The 20,995-nt window shown below is 36.4% G+C and overlaps 1 protein-coding gene across 11 annotated transcripts in view; it reads left to right on the forward strand.

Moving 5' to 3' along the window:
• The window catches only part of NF1 (neurofibromin 1), a 104,515-nt gene that overhangs the window by 36,485 nt on the left and 47,035 nt on the right, over nucleotides 1-20,995 (forward strand). For 5 of the 11 annotated variants that reach the window (XR_007506396.1, XR_007506397.1, XM_049803348.1 and 2 more), the window contains 11 exons: nucleotides 520-701; nucleotides 807-1,018; nucleotides 1,668-1,829; nucleotides 2,845-2,948; nucleotides 3,841-3,976; nucleotides 8,642-8,704; nucleotides 10,649-10,807; nucleotides 11,641-11,738; nucleotides 11,885-12,031; nucleotides 12,435-12,581; nucleotides 12,909-13,019. Coding sequence is in view for 8 of the 11 variants with exons in the window: in XM_049803348.1 (XP_049659305.1) it covers nucleotides 520-701; nucleotides 807-1,018; nucleotides 1,668-1,829; nucleotides 2,845-2,948; nucleotides 3,841-3,976; nucleotides 8,642-8,704; nucleotides 10,649-10,807; nucleotides 11,641-11,738; nucleotides 11,885-12,031; nucleotides 12,435-12,581; nucleotides 12,909-13,019 (1,521 nt within the window). In the remaining 3 variants the exon portion in view is untranslated. Of the gene's footprint in view, nucleotides 1-519; nucleotides 702-786; nucleotides 1,019-1,667; nucleotides 1,830-2,844; nucleotides 2,986-3,840; nucleotides 3,977-8,123; nucleotides 8,266-8,641; nucleotides 8,705-10,648; nucleotides 10,808-11,640; nucleotides 11,739-11,884; nucleotides 12,032-12,434; nucleotides 12,582-12,908; nucleotides 13,020-15,366; nucleotides 16,945-20,995 lie in introns of those variants that run through there. The other 6 variants (XM_049803344.1, XM_049803342.1, XR_007506398.1 and 3 more) reach the window with 6 other exon arrangements.

Consider the following 20,995-nt stretch of genomic DNA (forward strand, 5'->3'; position numbering starts at 1 on the left):
ATGACTCTATGTAGATGCAGCATATGACCTTTATTACAAACTATGTTCTTTCTTCTAGCAGAAATAATATTATTATCCAAACAGAAATTACCTCTTATATATCCCATTTCACAAATCTCTGCCTCCTAGGCTTATGGAAACATTTTCATTTAGAAACTAATGATAAAATTTGGCTTTGTTTCTGCTTAATGCAGATCTATGCTCAATTCATGGGAGTGATTAGCTTGCTTCGATACATTTTTATCCATGAAACTTAAAATCTCTTTCAAGATACCTGTTTGTAAAGGCACACCTGTGAAATTCACTTGCTTGCTTTGAGAAAATTTGCATACAAATTTTAGGACAGTGCCTTCTGGTTGTTGCAACACATTTGAAAGTTTGGACTATGCTACCAGAAAGTTTACCTGGGACAGTTACGAGATCTTTTGGGAAGCTTATTGTCTATTTGCTACTGTATGCAAATCTCTTCAGACGGTTGCCTTTTCAGAATCTTATCCAAGTCTTTTTCTTTTTCTTTAGATACTTCACACTGTTTATGAACCTTCTAAATGACTGTAGTGAAGTTGAGGATGAAAGTGCACAAACAGGTGGCAGGAAACGTGGAATGTCTCGAAGACTAGCTTCGCTGCGGCACTGCACTGTTCTTGCTATGTCAAATTTACTCAATGCAAATGTGGACAGTGGTCTTATGCACTCAATAGGTAAAGTAGTTAGAGATAACTGTGCATAAATTAATACATAATGAAGACATTGGTATTTAATTTATTTTTACATCTTCCTTAGTAGTTCTGGGTTTTTTTAATCAGGCTTGGGCTATCATAAAGACCTCCAAACAAGAGCTACGTTTATGGAAGTCCTCACCAAAATTCTGCAGCAGGGAACAGAATTTGATACGTTAGCAGAAACAGTGCTAGCAGATCGGTTTGAGAGATTGGTGGAGTTGGTTACAATGATGGGTGATCAGGGGGAGCTTCCTATTGCTATGGCTTTAGCCAATGTGGTGCCTTGTTCTCAGTGGGTAAGTTGATTCATGCATTTTATTTCCTACGTTTTTGAAAATATTAAGACTTTAAATAAAAATTAGTGCAAACAAAAAGGGTATAAAAACAGTCTGCTAAAGAGAGATTAGATCTACTGTTCATGATAGCTAGCCTTTCTTAGTATATTCTTGAAAAGTGCACCAAACCTAATTGTCAGACATCTTGATTATAAACTGCATTTTTATAGTAAATTTTTAGTTAATGTTTAGGAAGAGTTTAATATACAGTTATTGTAATAAATGCATCTGTTTGGGCTGGTTATTTATTACAGATTGTGTGTGCTGTAATGCAGACAAACAGAGCTGTATTTGCTGCTCTAGATTTTAGCAAGATGAATTGGGCTTTTTTATACAGCAGAATAACTGCTTATCTATCTGGATTGACCATTATGAATTTGTATGACTGGATATCGTGAGTCAGATTTTTAGAAAAGAAACAGCATAGGAAAGATTTAAACAGAGGTTGTGTATGCTTAATTTGATATTTACATGCAGGACTCCTTAGCAGATTTAAAACATGAATACAAACTGCTTTGTGGTTTTTTTCCATCTTTTTTTTTTTTTTTTTTTTTTGTACTTGCTTTGGCTCACTACTAGTCAGCTTAACATTTCATTTGCTTCTTTTAAGGATGAGCTAGCTCGTGTCCTGGTCACACTCTTTGATTCCCGGCACTTGCTCTACCAGCTACTCTGGAATATGTTTTCAAAGGAAGTTGAACTAGCAGATTCCATGCAGACACTCTTCCGAGGAAACAGCTTAGCCAGTAAAATAATGACTTTCTGTTTTAAGGTATATTATCTAATCTTTCCCTCTGCTGCAGATCACTTCAATAACAGGAAAAGTTTAGTAATATAAAAATACAAAATTACTAGTCTGTGGTGTTAAGCACTTTGAGTAACTGAATTAGTTGAAAATAGTACAGAGTTGCCTTTGGGTTTTGGTTTAAGTTAGTCTCAGCTCTCACATCTTTTAAGTTTAGGGAGTTTTGCTTTTAATGTTTTAACATTTGATGAACCAAATCTTGTAGATATCTTATGCTCAGGCCCAACTATAAAATGCAAATCCTTCTGGAACTAACCTTTTGCCAAGACTTCATGACTCAACCAGTTAGGCTTAAGCTTGCAGTTGGTCCTCTTGAAAACTTCCAAGGCAATAAATGTTTCATCTTGCCTAGTTTGTAGATTCTGCATAGTAAAGAAGAAAACTGGTCACAGTAACAAAACTGTTTGCAAGATTTGTAGATTTCAACAAAGATTACTAGTTATTTATAAAACACAACTGATACAAACAGCTAAACATTTACAAATGTTTTAGTTATCTTAAAGTCCTTTCCTAAGTAAACTTCAGTCATAGTAAGGGTCTTTAAACTTCTGACTAGTTTAGTTATATGAGGCCAGTATCAGCTTGAAGACTGTTCCTATTGTCTTTTTGTAATAGGCAATTTAAAGACAGGAGACAAAAATCTTAGGTCTTGTTCATGCTTCCATTTCAGTTTAAAAAGTTGTGTACAGAGATGAAGTGTTGAGTCATTGTGCTCTAAGAAAGAATCCTATTTGGTTATTGTGGTTATTAAAGTGACCTATAGTTTTCTCTAAATTGGAAATTAATTAAAATACTTAGAGAAAGTGATCACGGCTATGTTTCAGAAGTGAAACTATAATATAGAAACACCAATTTTACAGAAATCTGGCTTATGCCAAAACAAATAAAGTGTTTTCAGGCTCTTTTAACACAGAATTTTGGAGTGTTCCTGTGAATTGCTATGTTAATCTGGCCGCCTATTCTGATTTTTCTTTCTACACAGGTATATGGTGCTACCTATTTGCAGAAGCTTTTGGAACCTTTATTAAGGACTGTGATCACATCCCCTGAATGGCAGCATGTTAGCTTTGAGGTGGATCCAACAAGGTTTGAGATTCAAGGGGGGGAGCAAATGTATTTAATTGTAAGCATGTTTCCCAGTCATTGTAAATACAATAGGATTCCTTTTTCCTTGCTGCAGATGTTTTTCTCATACTTTCATAGTTCTCCACTCCTTACTTTACCAGACACATTAATTGTATCTGCAATCCTTATACCCAAGGAGAATTGTATAGAGCCGTCCAACACAGCGAGATGAGTTTTTCTGCATGTCCTCTAAGCCCTGAGAGAGTAAGGAAGATAGAGAGCTCTTGCAGGACCTCTCTTACTTGCTACTTCATACTTTTATGTAGGCCACTGATGTGGGGATTAATGTGGAGTAGTAGCAGAAAGCATCTGCTTTAGGTCATCGAATTAATTACAGAAACAAGATGGAATATGTATCTGTTGTATGTAGGTTTTTTGCTTTAATTTCTGTTATATCACTTCAAGACTTGGATTTAGTAGCTGTTGCTCTGTTGCTTTGAATTAGCTCTAACTTAGAAAAACTTTAAGTAATCATCTTTTAAGTAGCTTACCAAAAGATAGGCCTTCTTATTAATAGTTTAACTCTCAAATATCTGTGTCTACCACAAAAATTCCTTTCAGAGAAACCATTGTCAAACTGATAATATAATTGTCAGTTGGAATTATGTATGCATGTGTTTGTATGGAATGTTGTGAGAGAATCACACTTTCAGCTGTCTCTTTATTACTGAGTTTTAAATGACCTTATATTTGTAACTTACGTGGTTTAAAATATTGATGGAAACTTCTGTATAAAAGGTCATAAATACTTCTGTAAGATTTCTGTTTACCCTGGGAAATAAGGCGACTACCAAACATATAAGTACAGCTAGTATCATTTATTTGATTGCTGCTCATACGTGGTGTGTTTCAGGCTGGAGCCTACAGAAAGCCTTGAAGAGAACCAGCGGAGTCTTTTGCAAATGACAGAAAAATTTTTTCATGCAATCATTAATTCTTCTTCGGAGTTCCCACCACAACTTCGCAGTGTGTGCCATTGTTTATACCAGGTATGCCTGCAATGGTTGCCTGCCCCTAAACTTTGGGCTTTGTTTTTATAATTCTAGCAGTTTGGAGCTTGGTCCACTAGTGGGTGCATAGTGGGCATTTCTTAAAGACTATTTTCAGATGTTTGTTAAATAACAAGAATCTAAACGTAGGGACGGAATGGTTTTTAAAGACTCAGGTTGGCAATGAGGAGGTGACTAAATATTTTTTTAAGGAGTTGAATCACAACTAAGAACTCAGACCTAATAAGGTAGCAATAATCTCTGCTTTAGCATCTCTGTGGGAGGCTGAAGTTTAACTAAGGATGTAATGGTTATACTTGCTTTTATCATTTTACCATGTGGGCCATCTATAGGGAAGGCAGCAAAAGGGGAAAATAAAAAAATAATCATTGCTGGGTTAAGAAGAATGCAAAACTGTTTTGAATATAGAAGCAGTGTACTTGTTTACTTTTTATACAGGATCAATTAAATCAGAAATAAAGTTAATTATCTAAAAGTCTTACAGATAATGCCTTTGATAAACGTTAACTTTGTGAACAAAATAGCTACTTGTGCAGTTACTGACTCTAGTTGTTCTCCGCATAAAAATAGAGGCAATTTCTTCAAAAGCATTTGTCTCTGAAGTAAATTTTTACAAAAATTGTCTATGAAATGTATTATTCAGGTCATTGCTCCAGGAATGTTATTTAGTTGTCCATTAAGGTGGGCACAATCTTATACTTTCTGCCTTTGATAGAAAAGCAGGTTAAGAAGGGTGTAAGATGCTCATAAGAAAAAACCTGTATGCTCTTCAGTGGGACCACAGTAGTTACAAGTCCTAAATTTTAGAAACTGTGGATTGAACCTGTGAATGATGGAAGGAAAGAGACGTATAAAATGCTGTTGGTTGTATTTGGCAGAGAATTATTTGTGGTTATATGTGCTTCCCTAAAGAAAGTAATTTGCGGGTGAGGTCAAGACACTGCATCATTCGGGCTTTATTCTGATCACACTCAGTGTCATGTCTCGTAATCATGTTCTGAAAGCAGGAGTCTAGGTTGCTGTGGACAACTGTAAGGAAAGCCATTCACTTACACTGGGAAGGAGGTCTGCTGGCATATGATTTGGTAAATAACATAAACCTTGTAACTGGGATGCTGCAGATGCTCTGTGCTTTTGAGGATGATAGATTCTTGTATTTGAGAGGTAGAATGACAACAGGAGTACATTTTGGTCTATGAAGTAAAACATTTTCCGTTTCCTATGGGCAGGTAGGATTGATGGAGGATTGATTCTGATGGAGGTACTGTTGCCTGTCAGAGGCCTGACTATGTTATTGTATGCAAAGGGCTGCTGTACTTTAAGCAGTTGACCAAACATTCTGCAAACACAGTGTTGAGAAATTCAACAGGTAAATAGGAGGAAGAGAACCTGGAAGAGACAGACAAATGTATTTATAGAGTTCTTTTAATGAGGCAAATTAGAGAGAATGACTTCTATTTGTGGCTAAAACTTCAGTGCTGTCACACAAACCTTGGAAAGTTACCAACCTGGGACCAACCTCTTCTTGCTTGTTTCTGGTACCATTTATAAATGATGCTTAAAGAGAAGAAGCCTTCCTGAGTGGTGCACTGTCCGCTGTAGTGTAAGTTCTATTATAATGGTACTCTCCTGGCTGCCTCGTGTTCAAGTACTGGCATTCCCCATCTCCATCCCCGACTCCTCTGCTCTGTCCCGTTTCTGCTGCCTTCTGTAGCAGCTCAGCAGCAGGTTGCTGAGCCCAGTATGCCTATAGGTCTCTCCCTTGCTCCCTGTGTATTTCTGATGGATTTAGCTGCTGCTAAAAATTCCAGTGGGGGATACTCCTGCTTCCCTCAGGGCTCATACGAAATAAAATTTCCAGTCTTGTTGGAGAACTGTCACAGAAGAGCTGTGCATGGCAGAATATTTGAGCTGTGGTCTCAGTTAGGTGGTCTGGAAGAGCTGCTTTTGCCCTTTCAACCGTGGAGTCTGTCTCTCAGGTCTAAAGTAAAGCAAATAAAAATAGATTTTCTGAGCTGTGCAAGCTAATTATGGGTGACAAAATTTCTATGCAATGTAGTCTAGTCATATTTCTACAGTGAATGCTGTATTAATAAATGCAACTGCTGCAATTCTCAGAACTCAGAAGTGAGAAACAGTGAATTGTATGTTGTGACGTGTGGATCTTGAGCTGTTACTGTGAGCTGTTGGAATGAATTAGGTGTGCAAATGATGTGCCTTTGTTTCTGCTGTAACGGCTTGTATAAATGGCTTCTAAAGCCATCAGTTTCTCTTTCTGACAGTGGTAGTATTCAGGTTGGCAGGGGGTGGTTTTGGGGTGGCTTTTTTGGTTGTTTTTTTTAAATTGGGAAATGAGGGCGGCAAGTTGGTCTCCTTGAAGTTCAAACGGCCGCAGTCTCACAGACATTGACTGGGAGTATATTTGAGTGTTACTGAAAATGTCACACGCAACCTTGATTGTTGCTTCTGTTATATGACATTACTTTGTCCCACATCTTTTCCTAGAATTGCTTTTATATACTGTTACTAGGATGTATCAGACTTATTTCCACTTCAGTGATGCATGGCTAGGAATTATTTCTATGCAAATAATTTTTAATTCCTACATGAAATGGTATTACTAAAGTGTACTCACCAGTGGGCATTGCCAGAGATTCTTCTATGGAAGCATATCAAGTCTATTGGTTTTATTCTTGCCTTTACTTTTTTTATTTTGGTAACAAGGGTAATTTTTTCCTGAAAGAGATGATTTACTGGCACATATACAAGTGGTATTAACTGATACTCAGCTTCAAGGTTTACTACTTTAAGTGTTTCTAGTAGCACCTGTATTTGTGTACAAATGTTTGTTCATTGCAAATAGTGTAATAATTCATTCTGTACTTTCAAATTCCAGAGTCTGGCCTTTTTCTGAAAGAAAGTACAATTAAAATATGAATTTTGGGGGGTATTAATTGATTTTTATCATAGGAACCAAATAGGTGATTTTTGTAAGGTAACTTCATTTTTTATAAGGTGAATGTGTTCCATCCCAAGCAATAGTGTAAGAGTAAATGAGACTGCATTTTGCGGTGTCTTTTTATGCTTAGAGTTTATAAGTAAATGTACGTGCAAAAAATACTCATCAGGTGTGTTGTGTAAATTATTTGTGTAATTTTAATCAATGTAGCAACTTTATGGAAACAGTATATTTAGTTGGATATTGGGGTCAAACCCTGCTGGCATTTCTGTTACTGGAACAGAGCCCTAATAAGTGTTTTCATCCGGAAACATGTAACTAGTTACTGCGACAGATTGACCCTTGCTCATTTTCAGGTAATGTATGTTCAGGAGTGCTGTGTGGTCACGAACAAGCCTGATCAAAGCAACTCATACACAGAATTTGTGCTGGCTATTTCATAAAAAACACACAAACATACATGATTTTTCTTAATAAAGAGAGGTGGAAATTTTACTTGTTTTAAATGCAGTAGTGTGATGAACAGAGTATGTATATGGCTACTTCAGAAGCTAACTCTGTAGAAATTACACAAAGTCAGAAATCTGGCAGAGGCACCATTGGTTAAATACTGATACGTCCTGCACAACTTTGAACTGTTTAAATTTAGTTTGGTTAGCAGAATAGTTTTTACTGACTGTGGGTTTTGGTTTTATGGGGTTTTTTTTGTTTGGATTTTTTTTCTTTTTATTCTGTCACATTCTTAAGTTGTAGAAATTCTCTTCTAGTTCCAGTTTGTGTGATGCTCTAAAGATCATTTGAACTGTTGGTGCGTGCTTGCTCTCAAACTGCTAAATATTGCTAGCTTTCTATTGATACAGCTCCAGGTGTTGCTTGCTGTAGGGCTTCTCAGTGATGTTAATTTACTGTTACAGCTAATAAGAAGGATGTAGGATTGAGCTCCAAGACCAAAATGTGCCTCTCTACATGGGAGCAGTGCGCAAGGCTGGTGTACTATAGGTTTGCTCAAATCCTGATGGGAAGTATGAGAGAATGCAATGCTTCTTGGTGGGTCCCTTTGCATTTAAATGAAATGCAGAAATAAGCACAATCAAGTCATATCTTGATTTGGAAATCTATAATAAATTAATGTAGACCCGCTGGCTTTTTTTCTTCCTTTTTCCACAGAGTGTTTTATGGCAGTGTTTAGCTATCAAAGTAGTAATAACCGTGATGATTCACAGATCTAACTAAATTGAAGGACACACAGAGAAACATTGGGAAGATTTAAAACTCTAAATTTATTTTAAAAGTAATATGCATTTCAAAGGTATAACACTTTACTATTTCTACTATTAAAATTATTTGGGGATGGTGAAATACATTTGAAAGCTGAATATACCATTTAATGCCCAATATTGTGTATCATGAGCACATAAATGTGGTTTGACTTTTAATCTAGCCAGAAATAGTAGAAATGATTGAAACGCAACATTTGCTTGTTTTGTATTTAGTGCTTTGTAAATAAGATGTAATAAAATTGTGGAATAAAAACTCCATCATCAGTCTTTAGTTTATATATTTCATTTTCTGTTGGTTATGTTTGTTACATTTTACTGTGTAATTTATGTACAAGTCAACATTGGTTTTTTGTTGCTGTATGTAGTTGGTGCTGTGACTTGTTTGTGCTCATCTCTGTTCTGTAGGCAACTTGCCACTCTCTACTGAATAAAGCTACCGTAAAAGAAAAAAAGGAAAACAAAAAAGCAGTAAGTTTGGAGACCTTTTTATTAGCCATTTCTTTCAAAGCACAACAGAAGTCTTTTGCTGTTTGTTCAAAACATCTTCACTTCAGTCTATTTGACCTCACTGTAAAATCATTCTACTAATTCTGGCACAAAATAGCTTTCATTTCAATTAACACTGGAATTAAGTTATATTTAAAATATTCTCTGTGTGCCTATTTGAGTAAACAAAAGACATTTTTAACATTACTGCTTAGTATTTAATACTTTGATTCTTCTACCCTTGCCACCATCTTCAAATTAAAAAGAATGTGGAAGAAAAATGTTTTCTTTGGTTTTGGGGAAAATCTGAGTCTGTTTAGCTGTTTTAACACTCTGGCAGATAACTTGACTTCAGCTTGCATCCTGGGGGAAGAACAATTAATATATATGAGTTACTGGAAAGAAAAGAAGCTTCTATGACTTGTTTCTGATATATTTTCTTTTGTTTGCCTTGTGACTAGCAATAAAATTTAGCGCTTGTATTTATTTACTGGGAAAAGCATATTTCCCATTTTAAGTAACTTGCTGTGTTAAAAAGTTTAGATATGTAGATTGTTATAGAGTGATGTTATTAAAAGTTAAGACTTACCTGTTTCTTTGGCAGTGACCTCTAAATATGAAGTATGAATAAAGCAGAGGCAGAATGGAAATTTAGACTTTTATTAAATAGTCCCTTACTTTTTGCTGTAACTGAGCAGAATAGTAATCATGTTTAAATGCAAAATCTGTGTGCAAACTAGTACTTTACAAGAAAATATTATCAGTAATTGCATCACAAGGTAACTGAATGAAGTTGCTACTGAACCAAAGTGATTCTTGATATATTATGTACTAATGGCTTTATCTGTTTTAAGAAGCATGATTTGAGATTGCACTAGTTATGTTTTGAAGTATTTTAGTAAAATGGGATTGGTTTGTTTTTTATTTATTTCAAACAATATAACTTAAAATATGAAGCTTGCTAATTTTTTGTTCTGTGAAAAGGTAGAATCTGACTTGTTTTGATTAACCATTGTTACTCGTAAGAAAATATAGACAGTGAATCTCTATAGAACCACATGTAGCATATTTAAGAGCTTTAACTTTTCAAAGTCAAATGAAAGATATCTAGAGAATAGACTATCCTCTTAGTAATACATAGTTGATTTCCTAAAAAGAAAGGAGAATTCTCTTACAACATTTTCCAAAAATATGGTTTTTTTTCTAGATAGCAAAGAAAAATATTTTGAATCTGTAGTTGTAGCAAACTCCTGCTAAGTGATTTTGGACAGTGCATGTATAGGCAGAGAAGTACACTGGCCACTCAGCTCTGGCTCATTCTGTCCTGCCTCCTTTGGCAAATCTGTTGAGATGTGATGGTTCTGAAGAGTATTTCTACAAATATCTCCTTCCCACAAATTTAAAGTTACTCCTGAAACTTTACAGCATAAGTCTTATTGCTGGACAGACTCTTGTGATCAATAGTGAAATTATAAATACACAACTAAAAGACCCACTAATTTAATGAGAATTATCTGTATTTGATGGGAAGACTGTGCATACCTGAGTATGAACATATGGCATTTGTCTGCTTTACAGTCAGTGGCAGGGTCCTGGAATTAAGTGCTCAGTAATTCTGAAATACACCTTCTTATCTTTGTCCAGTAGCTATTGTAGCAATTTCACCCTAGCAAGAAAGTTTGTACAAAAGCTGAAGTAAAGCTAGCTAGTGTCTGATAGCCCCCCTTTCCCCGTACGCGTTTCCCTCTCATTCCTGATTGTCCTATGATGCAAGATCTGTCAAGGCAAGAGAGTCCTACTCAAATGTTTTGAGCTTGATTGGTATGGAGAGAATGCTTAAAGTTGGATTACCATACAAGGCTTTTCTCAGCTTGCTTTCCCTTTTCTTTAATGCAAAAATATTCTTTATAATTCTCAACTTCATAGGTCGTTAGTCAGCGATTTCCTCAGAACAGCATTGGAGCAGTTGGAAGCGCGATGTTCCTTCGGTTCATCAATCCTGCGATTGTCTCCCCTTACGAGGCAGGGATTTTAGATAAAAAGCCTCCACCAAGAATTGAAAGGGGATTGAAACTGATGTCAAAGGTGAATCAATAAATATTTTTATTTGGCCATATTGTAATTTCTATCTGATGAGAAAATTTAGGTAAACTTGTTGTTTTTGGTAGCAACCATCAAGTTTATTTAAAGTGCAGTTTCTATACTATGTTTATACATCATGACGTTAATGTTATAGCTCACGGTGATATAAGTGTGGGGAACAGTCTGTATGGAAAAAAACCACTTTGCCAAAATGATGTATGAGATAACAGAATGCCTTCTGGCTCTTCACTTGAACTTCTAACCTTATTTGAAAGCAAAGAAACCAATGTTAACTTTGACCACAGTGAGAATAATGGCAGCCAGCTATTGAAGAAATTCATACTAGTACTTAAGAAGTTATTTTTCCTATCTTTAATCTCAGTTTGTGGTATTTCCTGTAAAAATTAAAAAGAAAAAAAAATAAAATTTAATGATGGTGTACAAATTCTGTGGCCTGTGTATATTACCCATTTTAAATGTTGAGAAATTATAGTTTTCTTTAAATATGCATATGCTACTGCTTTTATAAGGCCATATAATTTCCAGAAGAAATAGTTAACATTTAATAAAGGGTGGTTTTGAAAGGCGATTTATTTTCCTGGTCTAAACCCAAATAAAGTTCATAAATAAGGGAAGCAATTTTCTAGTATTTAAAAGCACGTGAAAGAAGATATTTTGAAAGTGAATGCATTTCGAATTAGTTGGCTTATTGGCCTTTTTTTGTCTTGAGGTTTCACAAGTTAAAATGAGTATTTCTGACACTACAGTTACACTGACTGCCATAACAGTTAATACATTAAATGTCTCTGTGTCTTTACCATCTTTTTATTACTCAGATACTTCAGAGTATTGCCAACCATGTCCTGTTTACGAAAGAAGAACATATGCGGCCTTTTAATGATTTTGTAAAAAGCAATTTTGATGCAGCACGAAGGTAGGCCCTTTGGAAACTTGCACAAAGAGTCTGTGTCATGTGTAAAGAGTAAGCAGAGAATGTTCTTACAGCCTTTTAATTTACATTGAGTCTACTTGGCAGACTTCCCTTACACGCTTATGGTTATTACTGGTTTTGAACTCTAGGTTTTTCCTTGATATTGCCTCTGATTGCCCAGCTAGCGACACTGTCAATCACAGCCTGTCTTTCATCAGTGATGGCAATGTACTTGCTTTGCACCGGTTGCTGTGGAACAATCAGGAGAAAATTGGCCAGTACCTTTCCAGCAACAGGTAAGACTTCAGAAATATTAGGAAGAAGGGAACTGCTGATGGGAAATGAATATTTGGAAATACTTTCAGATGCTTCTGTTATTATTACGAAGAGGAATGTCATGGCTGAAAAATCTTACATTTGGAAACTTGTCTTATTGACAAGCTGTTTTCGGGAATATGCCTAACATCTTTGCTGCCCCCTTTACTGCCAACATTTTGTGCAAGTGTATAGTTGTCTTATCTTTTCTAAAAGTTGTTCTGTGTGTAACAAACGCTTGATTTCTTTGTTGAACACTTTTTAAAAATTATTTTTTAATTTTAAAAAAGAAAATCCAGCCTCTTCAAGGTAAGGAAGGGTAGCGGGCAAAAAAAGTAGGAATTCCTGAGTAAAGAAGGACTTTAAGTGATATGCTGTTTCTAGGGACCACAAGGCTGTTGGAAGACGACCTTTTGACAAGATGGCTACTCTTCTTGCCTATCTGGGTCCTCCTGAGCACAAACCTGTGGCAGATACCCATTGGTCCAGTTTAAATCTCACTAGTTCCAAATTTGAAGAATTTATGACAAGGTAATGAGATTATTGTGGTGGGGACACACATTGTGGGTTTCTAGACTTCAGCATGTAAGGCAATATAAGTAGTTAGCTTTCGTTTTGAAGGAGAGTTTAAAAAGCTTGGTCCACACATACCTTTTAGGTTTCTGAGTGGATTTTAATTTTAAAAATTAAATTGAGAACCAGAGACAGCAGTAATGTTTGTGATTTAACAAAGGTTCAAGATTGTGTGAACTTAATACTTTTGTTTAAAGATGCAAATAAAGAGGGTTTGGGATTTTTTAATATTTTTTTTTTTGAAAGGCAGTTGTGAAAAGTTAATGTCAATGTACCTTTTTTTAGGCATCAGGTACATGAAAAAGAGGAGTTCAAAGCACTGAAAACATTAAATATTTTCTACCAAGCTGGGACATCAAAAGCTGGCAATCCTGTTTTCTACTACATTGCTCGGCGGTAAGGAATCTTTCACCTTCTCTGTCTGAAATAAACATGTAAAATCAAAAGTATCAAGTGTATGTAAGAAAGGGACACCAACTTTGTAACAAACAACAATCTGAAAATAGCTTATTTGTAAAATTTTGGTAACAGTATTTTTTAATTGAGTTGTTTCCTAAATTAGAACTGTCATAGTTTTTCCACCCAGGAGTAAGTGAGTATCTGTGGAAAAATACCTAAAATTTTAAATACAGTTTATTAGTTTTTCGCTGTCTCAAGTAACCTACATCTATACCACATTACTGTTAACCCCTTATTAGTGATTTTAGCATATTCATTTTCTGAAGTATAAAATGAGTAACAAGCTAAAACATGGGATAAAATTTTTCAAAATAGTCCATGTATCCCATTTTAAAGAGTAATACAACTATTTAGAAGTTTCACACATAGTCAAGACCATGATGTTGCTTCAGTTTCACCGTTATGTTCTAAGTGACAATAATACCATGGTTTTGGAAAATTATTAAGATTCCAGAATAATTGGAAATATCACTAAAGTAATAAGAAAAGCAGATGTTGACATGTGAACTTTGCAAAAGATTGTGTTTTCCAGTAAGGCAAAATTTTGAAAGTTTTAAGTCTTCCCTACTCTGGAAGATAGTGATTCGTAACAACAAGTAACATATGCTGCAGTATTGAAGAATTTGGGAAGAATATCCCAAGATCAATATTAGTCAGTTTATGGTAAAATTAGTCACAATTCTCTCTCTTAACAAAAAACAAAAAACCCCCACCATCTGGTTTTATTTAAATTAATGCTAGCAGTTGTAAAGCTGGAACTAGAGTAAGAATGTAACTGAAACTATCTGCACCATAAAATCCACGGAAAACAGCACGTTCAAAACCGTTTCCATAGCAATTACACTCATTACTAAAAGTCATTCTTAGTCCTTTTAAGAAAAGGAAAATCATTGCGCTCGCAACCAGGTGCAGTCAAAGAGAGAGCTGTAAAGATAAGATTAGAGCTGTTGTACCTTTTCTCTGTGCTTTGTTGTTGGTGCCTTTGCTTTCGGTACTGCTGTTGCTGGTGAGGTGTTGGCTGGCGGCAGTGGGACTGCTGGTTTTGGCGCAGGTGGGGTGCGTGGTGGTGCTGTCCGAGTCTGTGAAGTTCTCACAGCACTACTCTCTCTGGTAGTGAGAGTCCTGACGTCAGTGTGGCACTTACGGATGCTGGCAGATCCTGTGTGGGTGTTCGTGGTCGGATTATTGCCGATGCATTTTGTGGCAGTGGGGCTCTTGGTTTTGCTTCTGCTGCTATTGCCGGTATGGTTTCTGCTGGTGCTGCTGGTGGTAGCTGAGTTCACGCTGGTGGAGCTGCCTGTGGCACCGGTGCTGGTAGAAGTCATGCGGTTGCTTTGGCTATTCCTGGTCCTTCTGTTGCTGGTGGGGTGCTTGTTGTGATGCCAGTGGGGTGGCTGCTGCACCGGTGGGGTGCTTGCTTGTGGTACCCTTGCTGCTGATGTGCTTATCTGTGGCATGGTTAGGAATGGTTGTGGTCTCTGGGGAGCTCTTGCTTGAGCTGCTTGTTGGGGTAAGGCTGGGAAGCGAGCTCTTGGTGGTGGTGCCAGCGCTGCTGTCCACAGTGTGCTCCTCGCCGGTGCTGGCACTGCTATTTGGGGTGCCAGCGGTGGCAGTTTCGTTGACAGTGCCACTTCCCGCAAAAAGTATTGTCGTGATTTGAGGAGATGTCATCAGTGGTGAACCTTCTGCAGACCCTCTGAGTTCGTGTAAGAAGGTGAAAACAAGCAGAGGAAGTCACTTCTTCAGCAGTATCTTCTGTTTGTATTCAACAGTTTAAGTAAATAGTCAATACATGTTTGCAATCAAGGCATTCTTCAAATTTACATATTTCTAATGTAAATCATACCCAACAGGCATGTAAGATTTTTTTGATTAATTAAAATTTTAGATCCTTAATTTTATTAATTTTCATAGTTTTTCATTGTTTTCAGTAGTGCTTTTTACTCAGTAGATTGAGTTACAAACTTATTTTCCTAGAAAATCTGTGCTCTGTTATACCGTGTGACTTTTGTCATTTCCTCTCAGAAATTTTCAAATAAGCAACAATTTTAATGATTGGAAAATTTTATTGTTTTACCACTGGGTAATAAACATACCTTAATCTAAATTCAGGTTGGAGGCTAAAATAATGAGTGAGCTTTTGAAGAACCTTTCCAAATATAACCTCTAACTTGGTGGTTGAATTCTGCTACTTATATATGGTTTCCTAGCCAGGATGCAATCAGAGATCCAACAAATGCATATATCTGTTCACATTTCTTTTATTATGTTTTTGATTTTTCAGAGCAACAAACAAACAAAACTTCTGTTCAGTATCAATGTGGAAGGTAAAATAAATTTCAAAACTGTTTCCTTCTTCTGGAATTTTGTATAGGCATGTCAAGGGTTTCTTCATGCTTTAAAAAAAACCAACACAAACCACTTGCTTTTAAGCTGGTAATGTAGGGAGGAAATGCTTACATTCTCTTAGATTTGTTGCTGTGAAAGTTCTCAAACACTTACTTCAATGCTAGCTCTTAGGAAGACTTTATGTGTAAGGCAGTCAAAGGTGGAAAAATATAAAAGAAAGTGTAACGTGGCTGGTACCATTTGGAATTGATATTTGTGTGAATGAGATTAAAGTGCCTGTGCTTTTTGTCATTTCTACACTTAATGAATCTGTAAGCTTATGCTCATCAAAGCAATACTAAACAACGCAAAGAAAGTCTCATTACGTAGAAGTAGGTAAGAAAACAAAATTTATCTGAGCTTTTTTCCAATGATTTATAGCTCTGAAAAGGGATCTATATGAGAGAACATTTATCTAAGTCAGCCTTTGGCTTTCCCTTTCTTTTGCTTGGGAAATTGCCTTCCTTTAACTTGACCCCTTTTCTGCATTTTCAACGCCCTTGACTCGTTGTATGCAGTGGAAGAAAACAAGATGAGTAGTACCACTTATCTTCTGTCCTGATCTTCTGTCTTCAAAAGCCATGCCCTCTTTCATGTCTTTGAGTCACCTTTGAGCCTATTGTGTTCACTGAAGTGGGCCTTTATAAAATCTTATATGAAACTTCAGTTTGCAGTATAACTGGCCATATAAGTCTCTTAACAGTAATTAACTACTATTAAATTGGTTATCATGTGTATCTTTCACATGTTACAACAAATGGTTGAGAAGAGGGATGGCTTCTGGAAATTTTCCTTTTGGAATATTAATGATCATTGTTGAAAGAAAACCAAAATTGTTTTGTTTTCAGTGAAACGTATCTGCATATCTAGCATCTAATGCTGTTTTCTGCTTTTCGGAAAACATTGAACAGCATGTGACTTGTAGAGTGACTTTGCTGGGATATCTGAATGTTCCATGTAATTCTGCACTAGGAACAGATTTACTAAATGTTAAGTTTGAGCACTGCATTTATGCTAGGCTGTAGAAAAAAACATTAGCGATGCCTTAAAGGTTCAAAGGGGATACAGAGTTGACAGTAAAGTGAGTCCATACAGTGCCAAAACAAGTTAGTTTGCCCGTCTTCTGTTAAAGTTCATTTTTTCCCTAGATATTCCTGATACTAAATATGCACACAAAGTTTCAAAAGTTTAAATAAGGATACATTTTAAAATGCTGTATTGTGTAGGGGACTAACTCATTGTGAGCACTGAAAATTACATATCCTTGGATTATGATTTTTGCTAAAGTTGGTTTTTGCATAGGCTTAAAAAAGGATATGTACTCATGGACAGCATGTATCAGCTTAAATAAATTGTTTTTAAAAAGCATGCTGATTGTTTCAAGCAACTTTATGCAGTTGATTGTCAGTAGATTTTTGAAGAATATAAAATGTATTATGTTCAGACCCCTTCTAAACTAGTTGTACTGCTGTCGCAACAAAAGACTGATCATGAAAATTTAGGAATAAAAGTGGATGTTTGGAAACTGAATTTTTCTCCCAGTTGTTGTTTATTCACTGTTGTAATGGAGTAAGATTGAAAAGTTGTTAGATTATTGCAAATTGGAAGGATCAGCTGGAGTAATTTTATCTGCCCACTCCCACCTGCATTGCTGTTTTCCCCCTCAATTCCATCAGAGTAATTTCAGAAACTGTTTCTCTGAGATTCATGCAAGTATATATCACGAGACAGAATATCTTCTCTTCAGGATGAAAAAAAAGTAGAATATATACTTTCAGGAATAGTTCAACATAGTAGGACACCTCTTCTAAGGCAAATGTTGGGGGGTGGTGGTGTTCTCACATCTATCATGAGTTATGTTGAACATACAACAACAAAAGTATTAATATATTAATATTAAAAGTGCTGTTGTATCCTTGCATGGTTAATTTTAGTATGAGTGAGCCTGTTTCAATGAGATGTCTTCTCTTTTTCTCCAGGTGAGATGTGTAGTGGACACAAGTAGGTATTTGAAGGGAACTTGGAATGCTTGATAGCTTTATTTGGGGTAGGAGGATGGTATTTCAGTGCCTGCTTCACCAAGTGTGGTATCTTTTGCATGCTCAAGAGAAGGACTTAGTTGCAGTTTAATGAGAAAAGGGATGTTGACTAGTTCTCTTCAGAAGTAAACTGGTGTATTTCACTCTTATCTGGTTTGTTTTCCTTTGTAAGCCACTTGGATAACAGCATTAGGAAGATTTATGGGAAAGGATGACTTGAAGCATCTGTGCTAAAGTGAACTCGTGGTCTAGGCAAAAGGCATTCAACATCGATGGTGCCATTGCTCCTGTAAGGAGGATTTTGTTGTAGTCAGGCTGGGGAGCCAACGTCATCATAGAGGCACACACGTACGCTCCTGCTTGGAGAGGAGCTAACAGTTCATGAACCTGCAGGGCTAACTGACAGAAAGGGGTATTGCTGAGGGAAGCCTGTGGGCTTTTTTCCTTCTTCCTCACCACCCCCCCCCCCAAGATGTTTAAGCCCCTTCCATACACAAAGGTAGAAGACATGGTAGTCTTCTGAATTCTCTTTAAAAAAATTCTCTCTGTTTGCTTGCCACATTTTTCTCCTCCAGTTTTTTCCATGAGACGCTGTCTTATTTCATGTCAAGTAAAATGGAATGCCTACATTGTTATGCTGTCCTTTTCAGACAAGAAATTAGGCATACAAATGCCAAGAATAGTGATAACCCATCTTCAAAAAGTTTCCTGTGTTTGGCAGTTATCCAAGGCATCTTTATTCTGTGAAGACTTGACATGCAGTGTGTTTTCTTCATTTGCAGAGCAAGAAACGGTTATTTCATCTGTAAAGAAAGAATTTCTGGAAATAAATTGATGCGAAAGTGTGCAACACATGCTTGCTAGATCAGTTACCTTTTCTTTAAAAGCAGGAAAATAAAATTATCCACAGCTGGCTAACTTAACAGCAATGTTGTATCTGTAAGGAAGTTAACAGGCATAGTGGCTGTGACTTACTAATGAGCTCATGTGAATGTCATCTCAGCAAAACTGTGCTGTTGTTTAAATGCTACAAACTACCTCAGTATTTTGAGCTGAGGCCTGCAAACTACTTATATATAAATCTGTCATAAATGAAAACTACCTAGTGGTTATTTTGTGCTTATTTTGGTATTTGAAACCTTGACATTTTACCGTTAGCTGGTCCAAGGTGCAGTGATATTTTAAGTGTGTTGTTAGAATGTCGGTGAGTAGAAGAAAAGTAAGTATTGGTGCATGTTTTTACAGGCTTTTGGAAAGGTGTTATCAAATGATCCTGTTCCTTCAGCATTGTGTGGTTTGCATCTCAAATCCTGTGCAGCAGATTTCTTGGGACTACATATAGTTAGGAAATACATAATTCTCACACAATCAAATACTGATATCGGCAAAAAGGCTGGGGAATTGATTAACCATTCCTTGGAACTTGATTATACGCATCCAAGAATGAAGCTGGTGACATGTTTACAAAAATACATAATCTGACATTGAAATAGGCTATGGCATCTTTCACTTTTAAGTATATATACTACTTAACACTTGTCATGAGTGAAGCGTACTGTGAACTAAAAGAGTAGTGATAATACCTATTCATTTGGGGGCTGAATTCTGCAGAATATCTAATCCAGTGGAGGTGAATCTGCTTTTCATAATTATGCATAAGGGCTATTTATGACAACTACGAGATTTTGACTGATATCTTCATGCCCTTTACTTGCAAATAATTCAACTTTTTCTGCTTGCATCCTTAACTGAGAAATTATACAATCATTAGCATCATTAAATACTGATTGTGATTTGGGTATGTGATATTCCTTGGAGAAAGATGCCAGATTAGTGGGTGACTGTTTGTACACAGATGTTTTAGAGTAAACTTTTCCATGTCTGGACAAGCCAGTAATGGGCCCTAATAAAGCTAGTATATAAATAATAAAGGAGGATGCCACTGGTTTATCATGTCAGTAGCTACTGAGTGTATGTATATTAATCACAGTGTTGTTCTTCTATGGGTGTATATTGAAATTTGGCTGTGAAACACGTCCACAAGAGAGTTTGCCTGTTGAGACAATAGATGTAAAAATTGAAAAATGAGAACATTAAGTAGAAAGCACTGCAAAGTACTTTTTCATTACCAGCTTACCAGTAGCTGATCACACAGAGATAATGCAAATTTAGAAAAAAAAGATAGTAAAATATTTAATCTTCTGACTTGCCCAAAATAAGTTATGCCATCTTCATCTTTCTGAACCATCTTGTATTAACTAGTAGCTGTTCAGAAAGTATAAAATTCCTGGCATGGGAACTCTTTAGTTCTATGTATCTCACTGCTATGTATGTAATTCTGTTTAGATCGCTATGAAACTCTGAAATACCTATTCTGTGTGTAACTCTGCTTTTTAAGTTCTTTTACTTGGCAAAGTAGTATGGATAGCCCTGACCTTTTATTTAGTAACTGATGCTTAAGGATTGTTGAATTCAGCAGAAAGGAGGGGATGACTAAAAACAAAGCTTGGAACATCGGACAATAGTGAAGTGGATCCTCTTTCATAACTGGCCATCAGAAAGATATTTAGAGGCAAGTGTTTATAAAGGTTTGCCATGGCATTTTTCTAATGCTGCTTTATGATCTGTATGACCCACCCAGCTGGTGGGTTCAAAAGTCAGCAAACTGTTTGCTGTTCAATTGTGGTTTTGGGGTAAAAAGAGACTATAAATACAAACGAGCTCCAGAATGGCCTCTGATCTCTTGCAGATCTGCTGTTCTTCAGTCTTAGGAGAATGGAGATGATTCCCTAGTTTTGTGATACTGAACTCTACAGAAATTATGAAGTTTTAATCATTGACCAAGTTACCTGGCAGTTTAACAATCTGAGAAGTTGTCTTCAATAAAATAGCTTTATAAACTGTGTCCGAGGAATTTTTAAATGAACACAAACCTCAGTTCCTCAAAGGAAGATGAAAAATCACTGCTAAACCATAGTGATCATGGTACAAGTCAGATTTGTGTTCCTGCATTGCATAAAGGAATGGTAAGGAGCAGATTTGTGTACATTCTATCCAGGTACAGGATACTTAATGAAAATATTGTTATACTTTGACATAAGCCTTGCTACTAGGTGGAATATTGCTTGCCTTTACCTCCCTTTTTATTGCTTGTGTCCTCTTAGGCAGCTTTGTAATTCTTCAGTTTTGTTCCATGAGGCTGCCTTTTCAAACCTAGCAGGTGGGGCTTTGCTCTGGGATGATGCTCTGACATCTTTTCTACTAATAGGAATGTGGCTAAGTGGTGCTTATTTGGGGTGTTTGTCTTGTGGTTCTGTGCTAGATGTCATTTTTAAAGGTGTGAAATGTAGAAAGACTGTTTAGATTGGAGCTGCCAGGATGTTTGAGGGCTTGCAGCAGGCTGGGGTTTTTTTTGTTTGGGGGTTGGTGGTTTTTTGGGGGTTTGGTTTTTTTTTGGTGGTTTTTGAGATCTTGTTGCTAGGACAT

Source organism: Accipiter gentilis, chromosome 6, assembly GCF_929443795.1.
Source record: "Accipiter gentilis chromosome 6, bAccGen1.1, whole genome shotgun sequence".
In the NCBI taxonomy this organism is placed as follows: Eukaryota; Metazoa; Chordata; class Aves; order Accipitriformes; family Accipitridae; genus Astur; species Astur gentilis.